The sequence below is a fragment of the Osmerus eperlanus genome, chromosome 20 (assembly GCF_963692335.1).
Source record: "Osmerus eperlanus chromosome 20, fOsmEpe2.1, whole genome shotgun sequence".
Taxonomy (NCBI): domain Eukaryota; kingdom Metazoa; phylum Chordata; class Actinopteri; order Osmeriformes; family Osmeridae; genus Osmerus; species Osmerus eperlanus.
The window spans coordinates 5,386,097-5,412,950 of NC_085037.1; the positions used below are offsets into that span (position 1 = coordinate 5,386,097).

Below are 26,854 nucleotides of genomic sequence, written 5' to 3' on the forward strand. Positions count from 1 at the left end.
GCTCTCCTCTCTGCAGCAGAGTACAGCTTGTTTGTGCGACACAGCTCTGGCTGGCTAGGCCGGCCCACTTTTTCCCTCCTACCCAGTCCCAACCCTCTGCCTTTCAGTATGAATTCTCTCTCTCTTTCTCTCTCTCTCTTATCTGTTGGTCTTTTTTTTTTTTTTTTTTTTTGAGTTTCTCTATTTTCTCTTCTTTCTGTCTCTTTTCTAAATTTTTCTCTTCACCCCCACCCTCTTCTCTTCTTTCTTTTCTCTTTTCTCTCTCTTTCTCTCTCTCTCTCTCTCTCTCTCTCTCTCTCTCATCTCTCTCTCTCTCTCTCTCTCCTCTCTCTCTCTCTCTCTCTCTCTCTCTCTCTCTCTCCTCTCTCTCTCTCTCTCTCTCTCTCTCTCTCATCTCTCTCTCCTCTCTCTCTCTCTCTCTCTCTCTCTCTCTCTCTCTCTCTCTCTCTCTCTCTCTCTCTCTCTCTCCTCTCTCTCTCTCTCTCTCTCTCTCTCTCTCTCTCTCTCTCTCTCTCTCTCTCTTCATTGCTTCTCTGTAAATCAGCTTTCGTAACGCTGCACGGCTCAACCTTGTTTTGCGAGGCTTGTTTTGCGAGGCTCTGGTGTTGCAGTATTCAGTGTCTGGGGCGTGTTTCCTGTTGCTATTCTGGGGCCTGCGCTTCCTGTGTGTACGTGTCGTATTCAGATTCTGGGGCCTCGTTTCTCTCTCACTCTCCCCCACCCTCTCCTTTGCGCCATCTCACTCGCCTTCGCTCACTCTCTCTATCTCTCCGTTTCCCCTCTGTATGTGATTTTTAATTAATGTACTTGAGAAAATTCAATTTGCTGACAAAGTGTATTGTTTTGGATTTGCCTCAGCGAATTGTTTTGAGCTGTAAAATCCTCCCCTGTTTTGCTCTTGTGAGCACATACGCACACGCTCTCCCCTCCCCGCTCCCTCTCGCTCTCTCACACTTGCACACACGCACACACTCCATGCCCCTCCCCTCTGCCTCCATTTCTGCTGGGCTGAGCTAGCAAAGACTGTGGCTGACTGCAGCACTGTCTGTCCTCTGCTCTGCCTTGCCGAGCGGGGCAGGATGAATCTCCCCGTTTATATTGATGAATACAGCTCAGTTTTAGACAGAGAACGGCTCTATACCTACAATAATCATGTATCCACCCCCCCTGCTCTCACAAATTGACTAGTGGTGTGGTGTGTTGGTTGTTTGGCAGCGGCCACTAGATTGGTTTGCGAGGGGTGTGTGGGAGGGGCGTTGCGCTGGGGAGGCAGACTGGCTCTAGGGCTCCTCACCCAGCCCCCCCCCCCCCCCCCACGGCCCCCCAGCCCCCTCAGCCCTCCGTATCCCAGCACCCCTCACCTCAGGCTGGGCAGCTGCCTGCCTCACATGGGCATCTGTGCGGAGCTCTGGACTCCCTGCTACCATTGTGATCAGTACAAAAGCCCCCCCCCCCATGCACACAGCATTGCCCTATTATTCACAGCAATCAGACCGCCACCCCACCTCCCCTTCCCTCCCTCCCTCATTTCTGCACACACTGGCGCAGAGTATCTGTGTGTGTGTGCGCTCCTTTTCCACAGAGAAGCTCAATTAGGCAAATGTTGAATGTTTATTAGCCACTCGAAGGGAAAGCCCCGTTTCCACGACCAACAATGTAACCTTCAGCCATCCAAGCGTAGAAGGAGGACCTGGGGAAACAGCAGCTGAGCTGTATTGATTAGTGTCTTTGGCCCTTTTTAGTTCTTGTTTTTTTTTTTTTCTCCCCCCCCCCCCCCCCACTTCCATATCAGTCAAGGCTTCTTTTTTCTTCTTCTTCTCTTTCTCCACTTTCCCTTTGCCCCTTTGTCCATTAATTACCAGTCCTGTGTGGTATATTGTGACAAGCTACCCGGCTAATCGTGGGGGTGTGTGGGACGTTGTGCCTGGTCAGGGTGAAGGAAACGCACACCATATCTTCCAAATCCTCCGACTTGATCCTGAGAAGGATCCCCACCATGCTCCCGTCTGCAACCCCCCGTTCCCCCCGTCCCAAGTCCCCGTCCCAGTGACCGAGGATATGGTGCTCGACGATTCGATAATCAGACTATCGCACTCGGGCACATCATTTTGCATCATTTATCATGAAGCGGGTCGGGCGTCTGAAGCGTGGGGTAATTCTTTGTAGACGCGTGTGCACTGTAAGAGGATGGCTGCAGGAAGCTGCACCAGTGAGGCAGACCGCTTCTCCTGAGCCCTGTGCTGTGGAAGTGTAATGGCTGCTGCTGTGTGAGGCAGGGGCCTTGCCTCTCTTCTCTCTCTCTCCTCTCCTCCTCCTCCTCTCTTCCTTCATAGTGGGATGGGAGTGCCCCCTTATGGTTGAGCTCAGCCCTGCAAAGCGAGAGCTTGGGCTGTGGCTGGGCTGTCTCCGGGCTCACCATGGGCTTCCCAGAGACCCCCCCCCCCCCCCCTCCCCCCCCCCTCCCCGGTGCAGGAATGTCCCCGTGCGCTGCTCACCCTTACCCTGGGCCCAGATCAGGACCCTGTGCCCCTGCTGCACTCTACCTGCTCCAGACCAGGCCCCCCCCCCTTCCTGAAGCCGGCCCGGCAGCCAGGGCTGATGTAGCATGATATCAGATGACGCGGGGGTGGGGAGCCGGCGGGCGCGATAAGGGTCGAGCGGAGAGCCGCTTTCGGAAATGTCACGGTTCCGCGCGGCCTCCGGAGCTGCGCGCCGCGGCTTTCAAAGTGGCGGTCACGGGATGATTTGCGGCGACGTGTTCCCGATGAGGCAGCCTTCCCGCGTGACAGGGACAAGGAGCAGGGCGCACCCGGGTGGAGGATCACTCGCTTTGCACTACGGCCACTTAGACGAGGGTGGAGGGGTGTGACGTTTTCCCATGACCCCTCTGTGAGGATCACAAGCACCTGTGGTCCCACAGCGCCACACACACACACACGGCAACGTGTTGCATTGTGATCTCGCACGATGACAATGAGAGGTAAACACAAACACTCTGATCTAAGCAACGGAGCAGGTGTGTGTGTGTGTGTGTGTGTGTGTGTGTGTGTGTGCCTGTCTCCCTCCCAGGCCGCCTCAGTGAGCCTGGAGGCTGAGTGTGTGTAATTAAAGTCACAGCAGTGCAGGGGAGGATGGCTTTGGTCTGTCGGTGCTTCCCGTAACAATGACGGGCTCCTCTTTGTAGTAGCTGACTGCACCGTGACCCCGACAGGCTCAGAGGGAGGCCGGGGGAAGAGAAGAGAGGGGAGGGGGGGAGGGGGGGGAGGGGGGGGGAGTAGAGGAAGGGGGGGGAAGGGTGGTGGTGGTGTCTGTGCTAATGTGTCAAAGCACGTGGAGCCCCGTAACCATGGCAGCCCCAGAGACGCGGAAAGCCTCTTTTTTTTTCTTTCTTTTTTTTCTTTTTTTAAATATGTATCTTTCTGTTTCCCTACCCCTCGCCGCCCGTCACCTCTATAGAGTGTGTGTGTGTGTGTTTGTGTTACTGTGCTGGTCTGGGAACAGGAAACCTGCCAGAGTCTGAACGAGCAAAAACCTCAGAGTGGGAAGGAGAGAGAGGGAAAGAGAGAGGGAGAGAAAGAGTGAGCGAGGGTCAGGGAGAGTCTGTGACTGGGAGCTGAACCAAGACCCCACACCACCCCTCACACCCATCCATCCTCAGATCCTGTTACACCACAGGCCTCAGCCATGGACTCCTGATAGCTAGCCTTCCCTATCTCATTCAGCAATATGTCACATGCAAGCTGCACTCGCCCTCCAGCAAGCTAACTAGCTAGCTTTACCTCACCTACACTAAACGCTCTGGGTTTCAGTTTCTCCTGAGGGGGGGTGGGTGCAGCTTTGGCGTCTTAATGGCTCCAGATTGGCTTGTTTGATTCAGTGAAGTAATCTGCAAATGGAACACGGTGGTTCGTGGGCATGACAGCGAAGCAGTCGGATGACTAAGGAGCAACATGGCCACATTGGTTGTGGTAGCAAGAAAAGCAACATGGCCACGGACTCAGACTGACCTCAAACTATAAGCCACAAATTTGATGTCATCATTGATTTTGTGCGCCTTTTGCTTCTCAGAAAATGTTGGTCTTCATGTGCGTGATCTGCACCCCGGCTTTGGGTCTGTCGTTTTTTAAACGGTGGGTAGAGCTCTCTGTGGAAGTTCTGTGAGAGGCAGTGTGAAGCACAAAATGGCTGCCGCAGAGCAGGGAGGGAAACATGGTGCACCACAGAACTGCAGCACTGGCTCCTCTCTCTCTCTCTTTCTCTCCACAGTGGTGAGATGGTTGCTAACAGCCAGGCAGAGGGTATTTAGTGTGTATTTTGCTGTGTTTTTAGAGGACAAATATTGTTCTGGTTGAAAATGTTTATGTAAATAGTGCCCCCCCCCCCCCCCCCCCCCCTACACCCAACCTTCTTTCTCCACGGTTCCCTCCACTCTCGTTCTGCCTTTCTCTCCCTCACTGCAATGAGTGGCCAGCATGTTGAATGGCCGGTCAAGAATCAGGCTCACTTTGTCCAGCTTGTGCAGTCAGCAGAACACGGGCTTGCTGCCTGCCTGCCTGCCTGCCGGCCACTTCTGTGCAATATTGAGCAGGGAAAAATCAATGACTGCAGAATGAGAGTAGCTAGGCAAGAGAGGGAGAGAGGGAGAGAGCGAGCGAGCAGGAAGAGGAAGGAGGTGTGTGTGTGTGTTCTCTCCACATACAGACATTAGAATTGTCCGTTTGACATTTTGAGAATCTTTACCGAGCTCTGATGTGGATGTGAGTACTGCTGCTGTGCTGTCAGCGAGGACGCTTTCCCTTTTCCCTGGGAGCACAGCAGGACTCAGTCCTCCTGGCCTAGTCACTGGGCTAACCTCTAATCCCCACTGCTAGTCTGCTCTGTGCTTGTCCCTGGATAACCTCTCAGGGAGGTGACACTCCCCGGAGTTGCCGTGGGGATTGACCCCCTGACCCCTGACTCCTCCCCTGAGGTGGGAGAGTAGCCTGTGTGTGTGTGTGTGAGAGGCCCTTGTGCTACAGTTCCCGGCCCCCTGGCTGTAGGGCAGACAGGGCTGCAGAGGTGGTCATTGTGTCCAGCCCAGCCTGGAGCCCAGGGCTGCTGTCGTCACATGACTGGTCTTGTGATGTCTCTGCTCTGCCCAGAGTGGGGGAAGGTCAGCTGACTCGGCTGGGGATTTTTCTGGGGAAAAAAACAAGTTAAGCAGGAATGCTGATATATTCCCCCCCCCCCCCCCCACCTCCTTTTTTATCTAGTCAAACCCTATCCTACTTTCTGAGTCGTGGCTCTGTTCTGGGCTATATCTGCTCTCCTCTGTATTTTTAGTTCTGTACATATTTAAGTATTTAAAAGAGACACGCCTGCTAGCAGCACCCTGGTCTTGGTTCTGCACAGAGCCGTGCTCTCTGTCGAGCTTGCAGGGGCACTGTGCTTCTGTGGGTCACTCCCAGCTCTGCACTGGGAGAGGGAGTGAGGGGAGGGGGAAGGGGGGGGGGGGGAGCCTGAATCAGCGTCCTCCTCCTGTCGCTCCCTCTGGGGTTCCTCCGTCAGGTCACATCCCAAAAATAGCAGCGGGCGCCGTTTCAAGTGCAAAACCGCCGGCTTCGGGGCTGCAGCCAGCCCGCGAGTGTGAGATTTCTATGGGAATAGTTGGCTACTGTCCAGTGTGTGTGTGTGTGTGTGTTTTTTTCCCTCCTCCTTCCCCTCCCTCCATTTTTTTTTTTCCCTCCTTCGATCTGACTGGCAGATGAGCTTGCATTTCTGAGCAGCACATGGGATCCACGTGAGGACGGGCAGAGTGTAAACACTCACCTTCCCCCAAAACACTTCCCCAGCTACACACACTTCCCCAGCTTCCCTGCCCTGCCTGTGTCCCTGCCCTGCCTGCCTACCTGCCTGTCTCCCTGCATGCCTGCCTGCCTGCTTGTCTCCCTGCCCTGCCTGCCTGCCTGTCTCCCTGCCCTGCCTGCCTACCTGCCTGTCTCCCTGCCCTGCCTGCCTACCTGCCTGTCTCCCTGCCCTGCCTGCCTACCTGCCTGTCTCCCTGCCCTGCCTGCCTACCTGCCTGTCTCCCTGCCCTGCCTGCCTACCTGCCTGTCTCCCTGCCCTGCCTGCCTGCCTGTCTCCCTGCCTGTCTCCCTGCCCTGCCTGCCTGCCTGTCTCCCTGCCCTGCCTACCTGCCTGTCTCCCTGCCCTGCCTGCCTACCTGCCTGTCTCCCTGCCCTGCCTGCCTACCTGCCTGTCTCCCTGCCCTGCCTGCCTACCTGCCTGTCTCCCTGCCCTGCCTGCCTGTCTCCCTGCCTGTCTCCCTGCCCTGCCTGCCTGCCTGTCTCCCTGCCCTGCCTACCTGCCTGTCTCCCTGCCCTGCCTACCTGCCTGTCTCCCTGCCTTAGCTCTGGCCAGATTCTATCTTATCCATCTCCACTTCTCAACAGAACCACATGGTCGTAGCTAGAGTCCGCCCATCTGCGCCATGTAAAAGTCACACAGCAACTGTTTTCGGTGTATAAACGTCCTTGTTTCAGACCATATAAACACAAGACTATAGTGACATGAGCACAATGCTAATACTATAAATTATCCCCCCAGTTTGTTTTTTTGGGAGGGGGGTGGGGGGGGGGGGAAAAAACACACACCACAACCGTTTGCCTCCGGGGCGGTGGCAAACCACCCGGGCGTGTCCCCATCACTCCATGTTCTCACCCTCTCCTCCCCCCTCGTCCTTGCGTTGGTCCAGGACCTGTCGGGCTCCATCGACGACCTGCCCACGGGGACGGAGGGCGCCCTGAGCCCCGGGGTCAGCACGTCGGGCGTGTCCAGCAGCCAGGGCGAGCAGAGCAACCCCGCCCAGTCGCCCTTCTCCCCCCACACCTCGCCGCACTTGCCCGGGATCCGGGGCCCGTCGCCCTCCCCCGTGGGCTCCCCCGCCAGCGTCACCCCCTCTCGCTCCGGACCCCTGTCCCCCGCGGCTGTGCCAGGTGGGTGGCAGAGGGACAGAGATTCTCTCACGCACGCACGCACACACACACACACACACACACACACACACACACACAGAACCAAGGAAAATAACACACACATACAGAACCAAGGAAAACGCACAGAACCAAAGCAAACAATACACATATACACACATACAGAACCAGGGCAAACAACACACACACACACACACACAGACACACACAGACAGAGAACCAGGGCAAAAGTTTCTTTGTTTACAGAGAACAAATAGGCTGTATCTTCATATCATGCTTAAACAATACATGACACCAATAGAATCCAGTTAGACAGGTGAATATGGAAGCTGGCCCGGTGACTGACTGTGTCTCTGTTGCCGTGCAGGTAACCCGATTCCTCCCAGGCCACCTAGTGTCCAGTCGGATGGGATCCTGCACTCTTCCATGAACCAGTCAGCCATGGGGCAGGACAGGGGTGAGTGGGGAGGGGGGGGGGCCTTCTGTTGACTCCTTCACTCTCTCAGTGGAGCCTGTGTTGGTGGTGCTGGTTTGTCACGTTCTCAACATGTGGTAGCCGGGCTGCTGCGTAGTCCATCTTGTGTGGGGAGTGCCAAGGTCCTAATGTTTATCTCACTTTCTGTTTTTTCCCTTTGTCCCTCTCTCTTTCTCCCTCTACCCTCTCTCTCTCTCTCTCTCTCTCTCTCTCTCTCTCTCTCTCTCTCTCTCTCTCTCTCTCTCTCTCTCTCTCTCTCTCTCTGTCTCTGTCTCTGTCTCTGTCTCTGTCTCTGTCTCTGTCTCTGTCTCTGTCTGTCTCTCTCTCTGTCTCTCTCTCTGTCTCTCTCTCTCTCTGTCTGTCTCTCTCTCTGTCTCTCTCTCTCTCTGTCTGTCTCTCTCTCTGTCTGTCTCTCTCTCTGTCTGTCTGTCTCTCTCTCTGTCTCTCTCTCTCTCTCTCTCTCTCTCTCTCTCTCTCTCTCTGTCTCTCTCTCTCTCTCTCTCTCTCACACTCTCTGTCTCTCTCTCCCTCCCCCCCTCCAGTGTACATGCGGAACCCTCAGATGCCTCCGTACGGCTCCCCCCAGTCTGGCTCTGCCTTATCCCCACGCCAGTCATCGGGAGGCCAGATGCATGCAGGGATGGGGTCCTACCCCCAGAACAACTCCATGGGCAGCTACGGCCCTCAGGGCGCCCAGTACGGACCGCAAGGTAACGACCCCTGGAGGGAGGAGAGGAAAGGAATCAGAGAGGAGAGGAAAGGAGGGGAGGAAGCAGGGAGTAGCAGAGGTAAAGATTTCATCTGTAGATGAAGTATTAAAAGGAGCCGTGTTGATGGTAGACTGAGTGTTCAGGACAGATACAAATGTGGAGTCTCTTTAAAAGCTTTCCCAGCTGTCATCCGAGAACTGTGGCAGCGATTTCTCTGTTAGCCTAGATACAGGAAAGCTTTGAAGCCGCTCTTGAATATCGATGTACAAAAATATCACATTTGCATCTCCCGTTCCCCTCCCCCTCCCTGTGGTTCTGAAGTAGTGAGATCAGTCACAACCAGGCCGTGTGGTCGACAGGCAGCCTTAAATCCTGCTCTTTTGCGCGTCCTGTGACAGCATGGTTAGACGCAGAGCTGGCCCACTGAAACTCCTCCCAGTATGGTTTCTGCGAAAGAACAGACCTCGGGGTCGACCTCAAGGGTTCACCGCAAGCTCTCGCTTGCATCAAGAGCTCCAGTCCATAAGAAATGTACGGTGACGCGATCACACGGTTCAATTGGCCCTGACGGCCTCTCCACCTCTCCCCCAGGATACCCACGGCAGCCCGGCTACAGCGGGATGCCCAACGCCAACTACACGGGCCCCGGCATGGGCGGCACCATGAACCCCATGCCGGGCCAGGCCGGAGGGGCTCCGTACGCGGGGGGCATGCCCCCCGGCAGGATGGGCCCCGGGCAGATGGGGCCGCGCCCCTACGGCCCCGGGATGGGCCCCAACATGGCCGGCATGCCCCCTCAGGTGGCCTCCGGGATGTGTCCCCCTCCGGGCATGAACAGGAAGGAGGCTGGCGCCCCCATGCACCACGGCCCCCCCAACTCCATACACAACAGGTAGGCCGGCCAGGCCTCTGAGGGTCTTTCTGAGGGGGGGGGGGGGGGGTCTCTGAGGTCTCTGGGTTGTCTCGTCTGAGGTCTCTAAGACCTCTTCCCCCGTCATTGACTGCACTCTGTGGGGGAGAGCCGGTCGTAGCAGCGGCGGCAGCAGAGCGGAGGTAGGGAGGTGAACAAGGACCCTACAGGGAGGGGCAGGCGCAGGATGACCTCAGCCCTGCTGACAGGAACGGGGGTGAGGTCAGCGGCTGCAGGGCAGTGAGTCGACACTCTTCCACGGGCAGGGAGGGTGCTGCCACACCGGCAGGGTTTGGAGGAGGTTCCAGAACCAGGACCAGGGGAGGCCGAGCTTTACTGAGGGTGACGAGGACAGTGAGAGGGAGGGAGGGAGGGAGGGAGGGAGGGAGGGAGAGAAGGTTAAAGGGTGCCGTAGAGGGCTATAAAGGCCACCGGATAAAAGTGTGGGATGGAGACGGCCGGCGTGACACGTTGACAGTCTGAGAACGTCATGTGATCGTCTTCTTTCTTTATTTTGAGAACACTGCGCCGCTCTTCTCTGTAGTCGTAATAATGGTGGTTGTCCTTCCTCCAGGCCGCCGGGCTACCCCAACATGCCCCAGGGCATGATGGCCGCCGGCTCCCCCTACGGGTCGGGCATGAACAGCATGCAGGGCATGATGAACCAGGGAGGGCCCTACCCCATGGGGGGCAACATGGCCAACAACACCCCCGGTGAGTTGGCTGGGAGACCCCAGTTTTCTTTGAACATAGAACGCCGCCGGGGGCTCGTCAGGGCGACCCCGCCCGTCCACCAACACAGTGGTTCAGGGTGTCTGATCGTCCCCCCCCGCTGCTCTTCCCAGGCATGGCGCCCAGCCCGGAGTTCGGCATGGACGTCAAACTCAACCCCGCCCAGAAGATGAACAACAAAGTGGAGGGCGCCCCCAAACCCGAGACGACCACGAAAAAGGTGAAAAGATGGCGGCAGGCCTTGGCCGTGAACCCTCAACTCGAGCGTTGGCCAGGTTACAGAGAACCTCAATTCTCCTCCTCCCTCCTCCCCCCTCCCTGCAGAAGTCGAACTCCTCCACGACGACCAACGAGAAGATCACGCGCCTGTACGAGCTGGGCCCGGAGCCGGAGAGGAAGATGTGGGTGGACCGCTACCTGGCCTTTGCCGAGGAGAAGGCCATGGGGATGAACAACCTGCCGGCGGTGGGGCGCAAACCCCTGGATCTCTTCAGGCTCTACGTGTCTGTCAAGGAGATCGGAGGCCTCACGCAGGTGTGTGTGTGTCTGTATATCTTATCCTGCACCAGCGGGTCTCAATTTGCACGTCTGTTGAGTTTCAGCCATGCATTCACCAGGCCTGGCTGCACATGTTGGGGAAAACTGTCATGTAAACTATATCCCTCCTCTCTCTCTCTCTCTCTCTCTCTCTCTCGCTCTCTCGCTCTCTCGCTCTCTCGCTCTCTCTCGCTCTCTCGCTCTCTCGCGCTCTCGCTCTCTCTCTCCCCTCCAGGTGAACAAGAACAAGAAGTGGCGCGAGCTGGCCACCAACCTGAGCGTGGGCACGTCCAGCAGCGCGGCCAGCTCCCTGAAGAAGCAGTACATCCAGTGTCTGTACGCCTTCGAGTGCAAGATCGAACGCGGCGAGGACCCGCCGCCGGACATCTTCAACACGGACGCCAAAAAGAACCAGGCCAAGGTCCAGCCTCCCAGCCCAGGTGGGTACCCGACCCCCAGGACCTTCCACTCCCCCTTTCGGCATCCTAGTCGCACGGCTGGTTCCGGTAAAGAGTTCGGCGTCGTACCGCGTGGAAAACGCGCCACCTCGGCCGCGAAACCGAGCCAAAAGGCCCGTTTAGTCTTTCCCCCCTGTTCTGTTGGTGTGGTTACTCTGATATTTATCACATGCAGCGCTCTACTCCTCGGCCCATATAATGCGCCCATAAAAGTGGTGCAATTTTATTGTGTCCCATTAATTGTGATGTTAAAAGTCAATCTTACACCGTCGTTTGGACGAGCAGCGTCTCGCCATAAATCACTGCTGTTTTGGCTGTAAATGACAGCGCTGCAGCTGTAAGTCATGATGCGCGCGCGTGTGTTTTGCGCGCCTCCCCACGTCGTCTTGACAGTTTCACGAACGGGTCTGGGGGGCCCCCCCGCTCCCTGGCATTTTGAGGAATTCGACGGGGGAATTGACTTGTCCTTCTGCCTCCGTCGGCCTGCTGCGTAGAAGTCCCCCTCCGCCGTCCGCATACTGATCCGGGAGTCAACTCTCCATGTTTGCTCAGAGTGGGAGAGCAGCCGCCGGCGGAGGGCGGTGGAGGAGGGCCTGGTGGAGGAGGGCCTGCCTGGGAGCAGAGGGCCTTGGGGGGGGGGGAGGAGGATGGGGTCTCGAGGGGGTCTCCGTGGGTTGTGGGAGATCGGGGAGGGGAGGGGGGGGTCTTGCCTGAACGCTGTTTGGTTTGGACGGGACGGGCTCCCCCCCTCATCATATCCCAGTCTGGCTGAGCACCACCAAGGTCTGCTCTGTGGCCTGGCCAAGGCTGACGTAGAACGGCCCGCAGGGTGGAGGGGTTACAAGAGAGGGAATCCTCTGTGATGTGGGCCATGTTTGCTGGCATGACATTACTGGTTGGGGGGAGAGAGAGAGAGAGAGAGTGTGTGTGTGTGTGTGTGTGTGTAGGGGGGGCTGCTCATCTGTTGATGCCCCCTCCTCTCAGTAGTGTGCTACACAGGGCTTGATGCCTGCTGCACGCCGCTTGGCCCAGACGCCCAGGGCTTCACAGGCTACACTCCCCTGGAGATTAGTGCTGAGCCAGAAAATGATGAATGGGAAAAAGGGTGGGTTGTGTGTGTGTGTGTGTGTAAAGTCACACACTTTTTTTTTTTTTTCTCCCCCTCCCTTGCTCTGTCTTTTTTCTCTCTCTCTCCGTTGTAAGATTCCACCCCTCCCCCCCCTCCCCTCCCTTCATCTGTAGTAGAGGGAAATCCCTGCCCAGAGGGAGGGAGGGGGGGAGGAAGAGAGGGAAAGGGGGGAGGGAAGGCTGGCTGGCTGATGTGCGTGCGCCCGTGAGAGAGAGAGAGGGAGCGAGAGAGCGAGCGACAGGGCGAAGTGAGAAAATGTGAATAACTGCGACCTGTCGATGACCCCAGCCGGCGTGTGAGTGCCAGTTAATGAATGGAACACATGACTCATCAGACAGGCCGGGCTAATAGAGAGAGTCCAGAGCCAGGGCTGTGGATGAGGGCCGCCAAACACCCCCCCACCCCACCCACCTAACACGCACACAGACACTCACCTTCGTGCCTCAGACCCCCCCCCCCTTCCCCCTGACTGTCTGAGCCTCATGGTGATTCTGATGCCAGCTAGGTGTGGATGTACTGTACTGGGGCCTCCCCAGAGTGAACAGGGGCATGCTGGGACAAGAGCGCTCCATGGTGCCCTCTTGTCTTGGTGTTTTCTACCAAACTCCTCCTGAGGATCTTGGGTCTCGCCCTGAAAAACCAGCGTTCATCTGCCCCCTCGCAGAGAAGAACCTCCTGTTCCACACACTGTGTGGAAGATGAGGGGGGATCTGGGTGATGTGTGTCTTACCTGGCGTGTTCTCTGTTGCAGCTGGCTCTGGATCTCTGCAGGGCCCCCAAACGCCCCAGTCCACCAGTAGTTCCATGGCGGAGGGGGGTGAGCTGAAGCCCCCGACCCCCGCCTCCACCCCCCACAGCCAGATGCCCCCCATGCCTGTGGTCAGGTACGTCCCTACACCCCCGTGCACCAGAGAGGAGGCTCCCTGTCCATGACGACAACCTCCATACATACACCAAAGGTCGTTTCCCCCCCCCCCCCCCCCCCCAAAGTTGTCTTGAGGTGTTCCTAACCATCTCCTTTCTCTTTCCTTGCCGGCTTCCAGGAGTGTGAACTTGCAGGACCCCTTTGCTGATGGCGGAGACCCTGCCTTTGCCAGGCGGAACGCCATGACCCCCAACTCAGCCTACCAGCCCGGGATGGGCGGGCCGGAGATGATGGGCCGCATGGGCCCCTACGAGCCCAACAAGGACCCCTTCGGTGGCATGAGGAAAGGTGAGCGCTGGCCCCCTGGCTGCTCCTGCACCCCTGGCTGCTCTTGCACCCCTGGCTGCTCCTGCACCCCTGGCTGCTCTTGCACCCCTGGCTGCTCCTGCACCCCTGGCTGCTCCTGCACCCCTGGCTGCTCTTGCATCCCTGGCTGCTCTTGCATCCCTGGCTGCTCCTGCACCCCTGGCTGCTCTTGCATCCCGCGCTTCCGAGTCAGCATCTCCGTCGCGACCGAGGCAGCGCAAGGTCGTTAACTCTGTCTCTCTCTCTCTCTCTCTCTCTCTCTCTCTCTCTCTCTCTCTCTCTCTCTCTCTCTCTCTCTCTCTCTCTCTCTGTGTGTGCAGCTGGAGAGCAGTTTATGACTCCAGGCCCCGGCCCCAACAGTGGGATGGGGGAGCAGTTCCCCCGTGGCCCCCCAGGGCCCATGGGGACCATGCAGATGGGCCAGAGGCAGCAGTTCCCCTACGGGCCAGGATACGACAGGAGGTACGGCCGCCACACGGCTTACTGGGATCCCGGAACCCAGAAGCACCGAGCCCATGGTTTCTAGCAGTACAGCCCTCTCTGAATCAGAGTCTAGATCTGTAGTGTGCAAGATGTGTCTCTCTGATCCTCTCTCTGTCTCTCTGTGGCCCCACAGACAGGAGCCCGGCATGGGCCCCGATGGCAACATGGTCCCCGGAACGCCCCAAACCAACATGATGCCCGCTGGTGCCGACACAGGGATGTACTCTCCCAGCCGCCCCCCCCAGCAGCAACGGTCAGTGCTCTGGCAGGACACACACACACACACACTCATTTCATCATCCCGTGCCCATACCAGCAACCGTTCATATCATCACTTGCTAAGCACGATGTACACTGAGATGTGAGCTTTTAGGAAGGAAGGAACCCCTCTTTATAGTCGTAAAATATTTGAGATCAGGTGAAATATGTGTGTCAGTGTGTGAATGTTGTTTTGTCTTACAGGCTTGATTCCTATGGTAATCAGTACCCTGGCCAAGGAGCACCCCCTGGTGGACCGTACCCCAATCAGCAGCCAGGAATGTATCCACAGCAACAACCGGTGAGAACTTTTTTTTTCCCGTTGCTTGCTGTCTACACACCGCTTCTGAATAGGCCCGGCGAACAGTAATGACCACAAAGCTGGTATACATTCTTATCGGTATGATCTTCATAATAAAAATGAGCGAGCTAAGTTGCAAGGTTATTTTGTGTTATTCGGATGGTCATTGTGATGTGGATTGATGTGTCGGAATGACCCGTGTGTTTGGTTGTGTGTCTCCAGAACTACAAGCGGCCTGTGGACGGGGGCTACGGCCCTCCAGCCAAGCGCCACGAGGGGGAGATGTACAACGTCCCCTTCAGCGCTCAGCAGCAACAGGGCCCCCAGCCCGCGGGCCCCCAGGGCCAACAGGACATGTACAACCAGTACAACGCCTACCCAGGGGCCGAGCGGAGGCCCCCCGGCCCCCAGGGACAGTTCTCCTTCCCCTTCGGCCGGGAGCGGGGGCCGGCCTCCGGAGGACCCAACTCCCAGTCCCCCATGCCTCCCCAGATGATGGGCAGCCCCATGCAGTCGGCCCCGGACGGCCCCCAGGGTCCAATGTGGCAGGGCCGCAACGAGATGGGCTACCCCAACTACCCCAACCGCCAAGGCCCTCCGGTGCCGGGCCAGGGCCCCGGCTACCACGGCATGAACCGCTCCGAGGAGATGATGCCGGCCGACCAGCGCATGAACCACGAGGGCCAGTGGCCTGGCCACGTCAACCCGAGGCAGCCCCCCTACGGGCCGGGGGGCTCGGGTCCTCCCATGTCCAGGCCCCTGCAGTCCAACTACCAGTCCTCCCAGAACCACATTCCCCAGGTGTCCAGCCCGGCGCCCATGCCCCGGCCCATGGAGAGCAGGACGTCGCCCAGCAAGTCGCCCTACATGCACTCGGGCATCAAGATGCTGAAAGCCGCGCCCCCCGTGCCCGCCTCGCACATAGGCCAGGCCCCCGTGCAGCCCCCGCTCATCAGGCGGGACGTGGCATTCCCCCCGGGCTCCGTGGAGGCCTCCCAGCCCCTCCTCAAGCCCCGCAGAAGGCTCACCATGAAAGAGATCGGTACGAGTCACTCTCCATTCACTTGATTACTTACTTATTTAATTTGTAAGTAAAATGCTGTAAAACATTTGGAAAAAGGTATAAATAAAAGTTCAGAGGTGTTCCTGACGGAGAACTCTGCAGGCGAATGAACTCATGTTATTTCACACTGTTGCCCCCCCTCAGGCACACCAGAAGCTTGGCGAGTGATGATGTCCCTAAAATCAGGCTTACTAGCTGAAAGCACTTGGGCCTTGGACACGATAAACATTCTGCTGTATGACGACAACAGCATCTCCACTTTCAACCTCTGTCAGGTAGGTCACGCCGGCACGACCCGAATCCCAACACAAACGGAACCCGGAAGGTTCTCCAAGAAGATGGTTCTGGTTACCGAGACTCACGTCACGAAATATGCTCGCCAATGCATTGACGGCACGCGTGGACGGGAATCTCTAAACAGGTTTTTTTTTTCTGTTGCAGCTTCCCGGTTTCCTGGAGCTGGTGGTGGAGTACTTCCGACGCTGCCTCATCGAGATCTTCGACATCCTGAAGGAGTACGAGGTGGGCGACCCCGGCCAGCGGACCCTCATCGACCCCAGCGCCGCCGACGAAGACAGCTCCGACGAGGAGGGTCCAGAACAGGAAGCGGAAGACATGGAGGAAGGCGAGGAGGAGGAGGAGGAGGAGGAGGAGGACGAGAAGAGCGGCATGGACATCTCATCGCAGGTCCACATCAAGCAGGAGAAGGAGGAGAGCTCGCAGAAGGACAAGCCCACGCAGGAGGAGGAGGAAGGGCGGGAAGCAGCGTCTTCGTCCTCCGCGGAGCCCGGCTCCGGCTCGGCCCCGGACCCCAGCCCGCCTCAGGAGAAGCCCAAGCAGGCCAGCAAGTTCGACAAGCTCCCCATCAAGGTGGTCCGGAAGAAAGACCTGTTCCTGGGGGGGCGCTCCACCAAGTTCGGCAGGCGGCAGAGCTTCGACAGCGGGCTGGTCCACTGGAGCATCGGCGGGGGCGACACCACGGAGCACATCCAGACCCACTTAGAGAGGCGGTCGGACCTCGCCAAGCAGCGGAAACGAACGCCGGCCGCCGCCAAGGCCAGGAAGAAGAGCGCGTCGCCCGAGGCGCCGGCGACGGGCGAGTGCCCGGAGAAAGCCGAGGAGGAGGAGGCGTCCCAGCGGCCCCAGTCCTCCGCGTCCCGACGCCCCACCGCGGAGAAAGAGAAGGGCGCCCCCCCACTCACCGGCGCCCCCGTCACCGCCACCATCGACGACGTCCTGTCGGCCCGGCCGGGCTCCGTGACGGAGGAGGCGGTGCGCGGCGGCGCCGAGGAGCGGAAGGAGAACGGCAAGTTCCTGTTCAGCATCAACCCGGCGCTGCAGAGCCGGCGCAACGTCAAAATCCTGGAGGACGAGCCGCACAGTAAGGACGAGACGCCCCTGAGCACGCTGTCGGACTGGCAGGACGCGCTCGCCCGGCGCTGCGTCTGCATCTCCAACATCGTCCGGAGCCTCTCCTTCATCCCCGGCAACGACCTGGAAATGTCCAAACACCCGGGCCTGCTGCTGCTGCTGGGCCGCCTGGTGCTGCTCCACCACAGGCACCCGGAGCGCAAGCAGGCACCCGTCACCTACGAGAAGGAGGAGGAGGAGGACGAGGGCGTGAGCTGCGAGCGGGACGAGTGGTGGTGGGACTGCCTGGAGGTGCTGCGGGAGAACTGCCTCGTCACCCTGGCCAACATCTCCGGCCAGCTCGACCTCTCCGTCTACCCGGAGAGCATCTGCCTGCCGCTGCTGGACGGCCTGCTCCACTGGGCCGTCTGCCCCTCGGCCGAGGCCCTGGACCCCTTCCCCTCCCTGGGGCCCCACGGGGCGCTGTCCCCCCAGAGACTGGTCCTCGAGACCCTCAGCAAGCTCAGCATCCAGGACAACAACGTCGACCTCATTCTGGCCACGCCGCCCTTCAGCCGCCTGGAGAAGCTGTACGGCTCGCTGGTGCGCCTCGTCGGGGAGCGCAAGGTGGCCGTCTGCCGGGAGATGGCGGTGGTCCTGCTGGCCAACCTGGCCCAGGGCGACAGCCTGGCGGCCCGCGCCATCGCGGTGCAGAAGGGCAGCGTGGGGAACCTGCTGGGCTTCCTGGAGGACAGCCTGGCGGCCACTCAGTACCAGCAGAGCCAGAGCTCCCTGCTGCACATGCAGGGCGGGGCTCACTTTGAGCCCACCAGCGTGGACATGATGCGGCGAGCCGCCCGGGCCCTGCACGCCCTGGCCAAGGTGGAGGAGAACCACTCGGAGTTCACGCTGTACGAGTCGCGGCTCCTGGACATCTCCGTGTCGCCCCTCATGAACTCGCTGGTGTCCCACGTGATCTGTGACGTACTGTTTCTGATCGGCCAGTCATGACAGCCGTGGGCTCTCGGCTCCGCCGCGTTCCGTTCCCTTCCCCCCTTTCTTTTTTTTGTGTGTCTGTTGCGTGTGCGTGGAGAGAACTAAGAGCAAAAACTGACTGTCCTTTTTTTAATTTATGCAAAAATCACCTCGGATTCCACTGTCTGCCCTTTCTACCCCCCCCCCCCTGCTTCTCACTAAAGAAGGAATTTCATGAAGTAGCTGTGGATTTCAAAAAGCCTGGAAAAGAAAAAAAGATCAACTAACACAGATGGGGAGGAGTAGATTGGGACCCTGGCCTAGGAGAGAGTGTGTTCTGCCCTGCGGAAAGGACTTTTTTAATGAAAAGAAAAATCGACACAAAAAGAGAAACAAAAAACTGTAACCAAAGTTGCTGTCTCGTTTACAGTGAGTTTGGGGGATATATGTGCCCAGGTCCTCCCTTGGGGTTCGCAGGGGGGTAGGGCATGGGGAAAACGATATTTTGGTTCATGTTTGGAGGCTAAATAGACTCATGGACTCTGGTGTGGTATAATTGCTGTAACTTGGATGCTATATACTCAGCCCCACAGGTACCAGGTTATCGGCTGTGAACAGACATCTGTTATGGGAGGCCTGTGCAGTAGATTGTAGGACTTTTTTCTGTACTGTACACCTTAAGAAAACTGTAAACATACTGTAATAATACTGTTTCACACTGAGATACGCTGGCTTGGCAGCAAACTGTAGTTTTTAAAACCAATTTTAGTTAATGTTGAGAGAGAAAAAAGGCTTTCCCCCCAAAGTATCGTGAACCTACAACACCCCGACCTCTTCTCTTTGTCCCTTGATTGTACGACTTGACCCTTATAAAAGAAGTCACGTCTTAGGACTGGTCCTCAACTCTAGATGCAGTCCAAGCTGCAGTGTATATATGATGTTGTACATTACACTCTTCTCTTTCTCTCCCTCTCTCCCTCTCTCGCTCTCTCTCTTGCTCTCTCTTTCTCACTTTCTGTTGCTCTTCACCATTTTTAATCTTTGATGAATTAAAGGTTACACTCAAGTGAAATTCCCTACATCAAGTATGCCATGTGATTACTTACCCCCCCCCCTCTCCTCCTCTGGCGCCCCCCCCCCCTGCCCGTCTCTTGCTACAGGGTTGTGCAGCTGCTGTTCCTTGCGACCCCACACAGATCAAGTTTCAGTTTGTCTCCAGTACAGGTGTAGAGAATATAACATAACAAAATTATGTCTGCGGTTCCATTTGAGCTCCTTCAAACAACAAATCTAGACCCCTATGAAGAAACCGTTTGAATTTCTTTTTTCCAGTGATATGGATTCTGCATATTTGTATTTCAGACAATGTAGCTAAAAACTTGATGTAAATTCCTCTTTTTTTCCTTTTTTTTGGCTTAATGAATATCATTTATTCAGTATGAAATCTTTATACTATATGTTCCACGTGTTAAGAATAAATGTACATTAAATCTTCGTAAGACGTTTGTGATGGTTTTATTCATTTTATTTGGTGATGGATGATTGTATTTAAATGTGTCTGTACTTTCAATTGCCACAAAAAAACATGGATATGTGCATATTATTCTGCTTAGTGTAATATTTGAAAATCCCTTGCTCATCAAAAAGGCAGGAAATGATTTCACCATAGTAAGACCATGTACAATAGCAGTTACAACTGCTTCATGCTATAATTGAACTAGTACATTCTCAGAATGCAATAGATGGAATGACAAATGTCCTCCAGTCTTCATTAAGAAAACTTCCTGTCAGGAACAACATTGTCCGTGATTGGGAACTATAGGACTAGAATAAAGTCTGAAATTAAGGTTGTAGGGGTTGGGAGGGGTTACACAAATTAGTAACATAACTCACTGTCACATGAAACTGTATATTCTGATGGTGTGTCCGCCATTTACTGTGTCCTGTCACAGCCACGTGGGCTACGGGATGATCCTGTGTATCTCACCTAGGAGGGCATTTAGTCTGCATGTTGATCTAACTGTAATTTCAGTTATCTGTGTTCGTGCGTTTGTGTCTAGATGATCTCTGGAACCGCCGGGTGGTATTCAATTAAAATTGCGGTTGGATGATCGGTTTACACTCGGAAAAAACTAATGGGCCTAAAAATGTACACGCGTTGCATCACGTTCAATTTACGCAAAAACACTGCCGCTGAGTGCACCCCTTTCATTTGAAGGGACACACTCCAATTAATGTAACACCGAATGTACGAACCAACTACCAACATCTTAAATCACCTACTGCATCATTGTACTATTTACAAACGATGTTACTTAGGGCCTACAATGACTGCATATGCTAAGTGATGGGAAAGATATTTGCACAAGGTGAAAAATATGTTTACTTCGTTATATGTTCAAGAGGAGATGAGTATAAAGTTTATAAACAAAACCCGTGGCTGTTGAAGGGGCGATAAAAGCAATAAAATAAATTGGTGCCAAAAATATTGTCTTTTAGCGCCCCCTAGCGAGTGACTATTCAGATGCAGTGTGTTTATTACGTAGGCTAGTAGAGATTAGGTTACGTTCCCTTCATTATGACGCACTATACCAATGATTGAAATCCAAAATTTGATTAACATTTCTCTTCATGAACTAACCCAGAACACATATTTAAGATGTAAAAGCAGTAAAACTATGATTATGATTTAGCTTTTATCGATCGAACATGGATCATACGGTAAGTTTGTACAAATTGTTTCGTGAAAACACAGAAAATGTGGGACTTGTTTAAGGAGAAAAGTATCAGAATTTAATGAAATTATTTGATAATGTCATTGGGGGGCTGTAATGCTAAGAATAACTGAAGCTGTTAATTCATAACAAAAAAAATGAATGGACAGGGACGTTTGGTTTATCTTGTTGGCTCTTAAATTAATTACAGAATGATGGTGAGCCAAGCAGCATTCATCCGTTGGACCTGTCTGTTCGAGGAAAGATAGCTGTTGTTGCTGGTGTGTCAAATGTCTATCACACCACACGACTCGGCGAGAGGGTAATGAATAACAAAAAGCATAAAGCCTTTGTCCAGGAATATGTTTTTGGGAATGTGTGTGAATTATTTGACTCAAAAAGGGACTGATGGGGGGGAACGGGTGTTTTATTTTTATACCAGTTGATTCAGCCCAAGAGTCAATTTGACCTCACTGATCCCTACGGACACCTGCTGAACTCAGAATACAGCAGTTTGCACGATCCTTATTTACGAAATTACCTCCACCGGAAAGACATCCACCAAAAACTAATTGCTGGACGGTTCATCACCAAGGATGATAAAGTGAGCTCTAATCGTTCTGGATTTCTTTTGTAAATTATTCCCTAATTTTCCCTACATCAGAGGATTTCCCTACATCCCCCCCCCCCCCCCCCCCCATTCTCCTTTTCCCTTCAGGTAATATGTACCCTTCGGGAACTCAACAGGTACAAGGAACACTTAACAGATGTTGAGTTGGACTGGTGCCGCAGATTCAGGGCAGAGCAGGTGAGCCTAACCTGACTGCTTACAATCCATATGTTGCCAATGGATTAACTCCATTATCATCAGAGAAACAAGGATCAATTGCATTTTCTTTCTTTTTTACTTACAGAAGGTGTTTGTGCAGAGGTTTTTGACCCTACAGCAACAGGGGATGATTGCCTCCACGGTGACCATGTCTGATGTCACCGAGTGGCTTCTGCAGAGAGGGAGAAACATCTTCAATATGAGGAAGGCCAACCGGTTGAGGTCAGGGAACACATCCTAGACTGGACCTCTGATATGGGCACTGTGGTATGAATGATTGAATAATCTATGAGAAATATGTTTCAGGTTATCTTCTGCTCGTGAGGTAGAGTCAGACAGCTTCTTTCCAAAGCTGCCGTGCATTGCTCCGAGTAGCAACATGGTGTGCCTAGACTGCAGCTCAAGTGCCACCTACAGGTCTGAGATGGTAGGTAACGCCGAAATAGCCCTCATAAAGAGTTCCAACATCTAGTAAGATTTTCTTTTTGTAGGATGGTTAATACAGGTGCGGTTCAGTGCAGTTGTACCCTTATTGCCTCATCATCCCTAGATGTGGAACTCTAAGGGCCGTCAGATACTGGAGGAAATCACCAGGGAGGTCAGGAGAGAGATGAGGCTGAAGAGTAAGGGGGCAGTTGACCAGAGGGCGCGAGAAAAGCAGGTACTGAACGTGTCACATTTTTCTTCAGTTTGTTTTATCGTCAACCATGTCTTTTTTGGGGGGGTAAAAAAAAAAAACGTTTCTTGGATTTATTTTCCTGTTGTTTCTCGACTTAGAAAAAAGACAGTTATGAATTTAGGAGGTATCTCAAAGCGCAGAGGAAACGGCTTGAGTGTGAGGCTGTTGAGAATGATACTTCGTGTGCAGAAAACATTACATTGGATCCAACAATTACACAAGGTGATGGCTTCCCTTAGATAGAGGCTCAGAGCAGGCAACAACTTAGTCTAGTTAGCTTTCTATGTGAAAGTGAAAAAAATGTTTTTTGTCGTTTCATTAGTGGATGGAACTGCCTCAGCTAACTCATGTTCCTTTGAGTATAAACCCTGGCCTTCATACACAGAGCCTGGTTGTGGTGTAAAGACAGTGAGCACATATATTTCTTCTGGATCTACAGTATTGGTACATACAGTATGATACACAACACTATACTCAGGGAAGTTATATTTTCATTGTAGGAATTATCATCTTTGTGTCAAAACCTGGTTGTGGCAGTGACAAAGAGATCCATTGTTTCTGCACACAGCCCCCAACCATGTAAGTCAGACTTTTATCTGTCCATCAGATCGATTGAATAAAAGATTCTGTTATAGATCTTGTTTCATGTAAACAAGTGTTTTGCACTAATGCAAATTCTCCTTAGTTAATGAGGGATGTACTAGTAATGCCTCATCTGTACTCGGAACCTGTGGGAGTTTGATTGAGGATTCTGACTCCTTCCAGTCCATCTCCTGGCAGTTGTCAGAAATGTAAGTCTACAGGCCAAAGGATTTTTGATATACCTTACCTAGAACTTATATGTAAAAATGTAACGTTATCTTTGTCGTTTCAGAATAGAAATGCATTGGGAAGGCTATGTATACCATTGTAGTGAATGACTCATGTTCTTTTCTGCAGACAACAGACACTACTGGAGGAGCATTTCAAGGGAACTGTGAGTTTGGTCTCATTTCGCGTCGTCGTAGCTTTGCAGCCGTTCGACTACACTATGATCTCGATCTATCATTTAGGTCCAATGTTGCAAGGACATTGTTGATTGACACCTTGACAATACACACCTGTGTTTATCCACCCACGCAGATCACGTCAGAAGAGCTGCAGGTGATCATGAGGGATGTGGTTGTCACAGTGGTGGAGGAGGTGAACAGCATCCTCATCCCAGCCATTATGGCCTTTGAGTACGAGCGCCTGATGTCCCGCTCCAGTGACACGCCAACCACCACCCGGAGCACTCTGTCTTCCTCTGAGTACTACCGGCCTTTCAGTGGTAGCCTGAGCTCCTCCACTCCACAGAGACTAATAGGCGCCGCCCTTCCTGTACCCGAGGAAAACCGTAACGCGACTTCCCTCGAGAAGCCGGAGATCCCGCTCTCGCCTTTGAAGAGCTCAGAAAACGAGCCGCCCCCAGTTTCATGCACTTTGCCTTTGGAATCTTCCCGGGCAAGCTTGCTTGTGAAAGTAGAGGGCCTCTTACAGGATGTAATCAAAGCAACCGTGAATCAGGGAGACAGGAAGGATGAAAGTAAGAGCAACAACCTTAACATGGAAGAAAGGGGAGAGGTAGAATCCAAAGGTGTTGAGGCTGCATCGAGAGGAATAAAAAAAGCCATTCCATTAGAGGAATTATACCAGGTTGCTGCGACATCTGAGAGAGCCATTAGGGAGAAAGAAGTCATTGGGGATATCATTCCCAAGGCACATGGAGTGGACACTTCTGTGGATGCACTGTCTGACACCAAGGAAGAAGATGTTGCCTCAGTGGAGGACAGGAAAGATGTTATGGCAGCACCGGAAGTGAAAACTTCTGTCTGTGTGCTGCCTGACACCAAGAAGAAGAAAGAGGAGACTGTTGCAGATTGGAGGACCAATCACAAACAAGAGGCTGAAGCAGAGGGGAGTTTGGATACAGAAGCCAAACGTACTGAGGCATTGGAAGTGAATCCACGAGACAAGGAAGCTACGATAGAAGTGAACACAGACAAGCCTCCTGTCACCGCCGAGAGAGACTTCAGGAGTGATTCGATCACCAAGGCTGAAATGAGCTCCTGCACTGCAGGAGGCGTCGAGTTTCAGTTGGATGAAGAGGATGGAGGGAAGCCTCATAAAGGCCTGTTCAAAAGCCTCGCAAGGATCATGACATTATCTTCTGATCAGGTGGATGAAATCCTGGAGAAGGTCATAGATGTTTTGATTGAGGAGAGGCATGTAGTCCTCTTTCCAGAGGACAGCCCAGCTAATTCACCTAGCTTGACAACCAGCTCCCCAGAGTCTAGGCCTGTCAGTGGCCCCCTCTGCTGTGTGTCTGTGGGTCAAGAGCCCCATCTCCAGTGCCCAGGCGAAGACTTTGACCCCCCTGGAAAGCTTCTCGGAGGTCGCTCTGGCTCCCTGTTTCTTGACCCACAGCTGAGTCAAGAGAAGGTCTCCTATGCGGAGATACTGCCATACGCTAACAGAATAATTAATGTTCTCATGCATGAAATGCATAATGACAATAACCTTTGTGAACCCGTTGGTGGTCTAAAGGAAAACCCATTGTTGCAGAGGAATGTGATGCTCCCTAGTGTCCACTCAACACGCTCCAAGGAGTCAGCGTCTGAGATCCCCGTGCTTCGCGTCTTGAAGAAGGCTGACCTGAGGTCACTCTTAGCAGCCAATCCAAATTCAATCAGAGTGACACTGTGGATCCTGCAGACCATTCAGAGACGACATGGATGGATGGGACATGAGAATATCAGTGGCAAACAACCTAAAGAGAGCCGTCTCCTCTGTGAGGTCATCCAGATCCTTGTGGGTAAGATCAGACAAAAGTATGCAGCAACTTTAACCACTGGAGATCCGATGGCACCGACCCTAACAGATGTCCTCAGGGCCAATAGCAGCTGTGTGAATCCCCCTGAAAGCTTCAAGGTGAAGTTGCAGGAGGCCACAGTTGGTCCCATAAGTGCAATCCTTGAAAACATGTCCGCCGACATTGTCAGGCCTAAGTCGGGCCTTGTCGGAAATAACAAGTGGTCCCCTAACACCAGCATCAAGAGTGTCTCTTTGACTAACATGCAAAGCCGTACCTTGACCTCAGCTGTCGCCACTGATATCAGTTCTAGTGTTGTTCAGAAGCTTGCCGAGGCCTCGGGTAGCAGTAATACCAACAGCTCTATGACCAACCTGCGTGACTTTGTCAGAGCCATGTCAATCAACAGTACCAAGCCTTTGCAGGAGGCGCCGCAAGAGCCGAGGATTGATCAGGCTTATAAGGAGGTCCTAGAAATGGTGGTGAGCAAGCTGAGGACTTTCGTCACTCAAGGTCAGTCACACAAGCCAAGACAGTACTTGGCAGAGACGATGGCTGAGAGCTGTCTGGAGGTCGAATGCGTCATCCTTCAGATCCTTCAGACACTCGGTAATAATCAAACAGCAGTGGCTGATGGTGACAAGCAGGCTGTTGAACATCTGGCCACTGCTTTATCCAACGCCATGTTCAAGCACGCACGTGAAGCTCGTAGTCCTCAGAAGGTTAAGCACGCGCGACCAAATCCAACAGCTCAGGTCACCAGCTCCTTCAACTCTTGCTCGTCTGTTACTGATTCTATTACTGAGACTGTTACTGCAGACATACCAGTGGAGCGACCCCAAACAAATAGCTTGAAGGCAACCCCACCCCAAAAAACAAAGGATGTTTACCTTCCTAAAATCAGCGAAAGGGACATAGCCAAGGTGTCAGGTTTGGGGCTGCAAAATCTACGTGTGAATAGAGTCCATCTGACTCCCAACCCTGACCCTGAGGCCACATTTACAGGGAAAGGTCAAACCAGCGATGCTAACACCAGAGGCCCGCTGAAGGCTAGATTATCAAAGTCCTCTTTGAATCTTTTACAAATGACTGTGGAGACGTTTGCACGCAAGCTGATGACTGAACGTATGGTCTTGCCTGGAGTGACTACTTCTCAGCTAGTGACAAAAGAGTGCCCACAACATAACATCAAATGGGATCAACTGATGGACACACTATGTGAGTTGATTCATAGAAAGTTCCCTTAATTAAAAAAAAAAAAAACATGATATTACATCTTAATTAACTATGGTGTGGTAAGTTCATAGATATACACTTATATATCAGTTAATTGAACCCTTTGAGTTTCCACAGATTCTAAAACGCAGGTGCCAACTCCCCCTTCTCGGCCCCCCGCTACCAGCAGCCAGAGAGTTCCCCACCAACACGAGGATTACCTGGAGAGCAGGAAGAAAGGTCCACCCCTCAGCCCTCTTCAGCCTGCCAAACGGGTGGCTAGCTCCATGGCGTTTGATGTACCCAGAAGCAGCAGGAAGACCACCCACCCTGTAATGAGCAGTGACAGTCCCCTCAGAGAGCCACTTACGTTTTGTTCCAGGTCCACTGCTACCCTCTCCAACACATCTCAGCTCACCAAGGAACTCATGCACGACTTGATGCATAGGCTGTTAATGGAGGATTTTCCTGACCCCAGCTGTGCCGGCAAGATCTCTCCGCTGTAGAAAACCTTTTAAAAGCAAAAATAAGCTAATGTTAACTGTTTGGTTTATGTGAATGTATTTGCACAATGAAGGGGAAATTATATTGTGAGACTTCTGAGTGACAAGCTTATTACATTCTTCTTCTTGGAGTGTTGCCATAGGATATGATAAGTAGGGAGTCGAATGTGCCACACTCCCACAACTGTATCAAATTATTTTAATCAGCCTCTGCTGCCTGTATGACACATATATACCTAGAACGCATTCTGAGTCACAATTTCTGTCCTGGATGATAAGGACATTTTATTATCAGCAGCTAATCAACCAGAGAAACAATCATTTCTTACCAAATCACCAGGAAGCTGTGTATTTTCCCATAACTGCCGGACAATGCATTTAATGCTTGCATTAAACATGACGGGTCATGTTAACGATGACTGGGAAGTAGAGGATTTGCACTTTAAAGTGTGCTCCACTGAGATGCATCAACGTCACTATGTATCAGCAAATCACCGAACA

At 53.7% G+C, this 26,854-nt stretch overlaps 2 protein-coding genes across 5 annotated transcripts in view; both read left to right on the plus strand.

Moving 5' to 3' along the window:
* arid1ab (AT-rich interactive domain 1Ab) overlaps positions 1 to 17,970 on the plus strand; it is a 33,665-nt gene extending 15,695 nt beyond the window's left edge. The window contains exons 5-20 of one of the 4 annotated variants that reach the window (XM_062446248.1): positions 6,727 to 6,974; positions 7,339 to 7,428; positions 7,989 to 8,234; positions 8,748 to 9,048; positions 9,641 to 9,780; positions 9,912 to 10,018; positions 10,123 to 10,332; positions 10,571 to 10,775; positions 12,674 to 12,806; positions 12,966 to 13,135; positions 13,474 to 13,615; positions 13,770 to 13,889; positions 14,099 to 14,195; positions 14,418 to 15,237; positions 15,403 to 15,533; positions 15,700 to 17,970. In XM_062446248.1, the coding sequence (XP_062302232.1) occupies positions 6,727 to 6,974; positions 7,339 to 7,428; positions 7,989 to 8,234; positions 8,748 to 9,048; positions 9,641 to 9,780; positions 9,912 to 10,018; positions 10,123 to 10,332; positions 10,571 to 10,775; positions 12,674 to 12,806; positions 12,966 to 13,135; positions 13,474 to 13,615; positions 13,770 to 13,889; positions 14,099 to 14,195; positions 14,418 to 15,237; positions 15,403 to 15,533; positions 15,700 to 17,619 (5,080 nt within the window). In that variant the 3' untranslated portion in view covers positions 17,620 to 17,970. The remainder of the gene's footprint in view (positions 1 to 6,726; positions 6,975 to 7,338; positions 7,429 to 7,988; positions 8,235 to 8,747; positions 9,049 to 9,640; positions 9,781 to 9,911; positions 10,019 to 10,122; positions 10,333 to 10,570; positions 10,776 to 12,673; positions 12,807 to 12,965; positions 13,136 to 13,473; positions 13,616 to 13,769; positions 13,890 to 14,098; positions 14,196 to 14,417; positions 15,238 to 15,402; positions 15,534 to 15,699) is intronic. The other 3 variants (XM_062446249.1, XM_062446251.1, XM_062446250.1) reach the window with 3 other exon arrangements.
* A 2,543-nt stretch (positions 17,971 to 20,513) lies between these two features.
* LOC134040913 (uncharacterized) lies at positions 20,514 to 26,450 on the plus strand. The gene is made up of 13 exons (XM_062487082.1): positions 20,514 to 20,619; positions 20,740 to 20,901; positions 21,016 to 21,105; positions 21,212 to 21,348; positions 21,433 to 21,553; positions 21,677 to 21,787; positions 21,904 to 22,027; positions 22,128 to 22,213; positions 22,306 to 22,384; positions 22,491 to 22,596; positions 22,745 to 22,781; positions 22,928 to 25,853; positions 25,989 to 26,450. The coding sequence occupies exons 4-13, from the start codon at positions 21,254 to 21,256 to the stop codon at positions 26,354 to 26,356; spliced, it is 4,053 nt and encodes a 1,350-aa protein (XP_062343066.1). The 5' UTR covers positions 20,514 to 20,619; positions 20,740 to 20,901; positions 21,016 to 21,105; positions 21,212 to 21,253; the 3' UTR covers positions 26,357 to 26,450.
* The last annotated feature ends 404 nt before the right edge of the window (positions 26,451 to 26,854 follow it).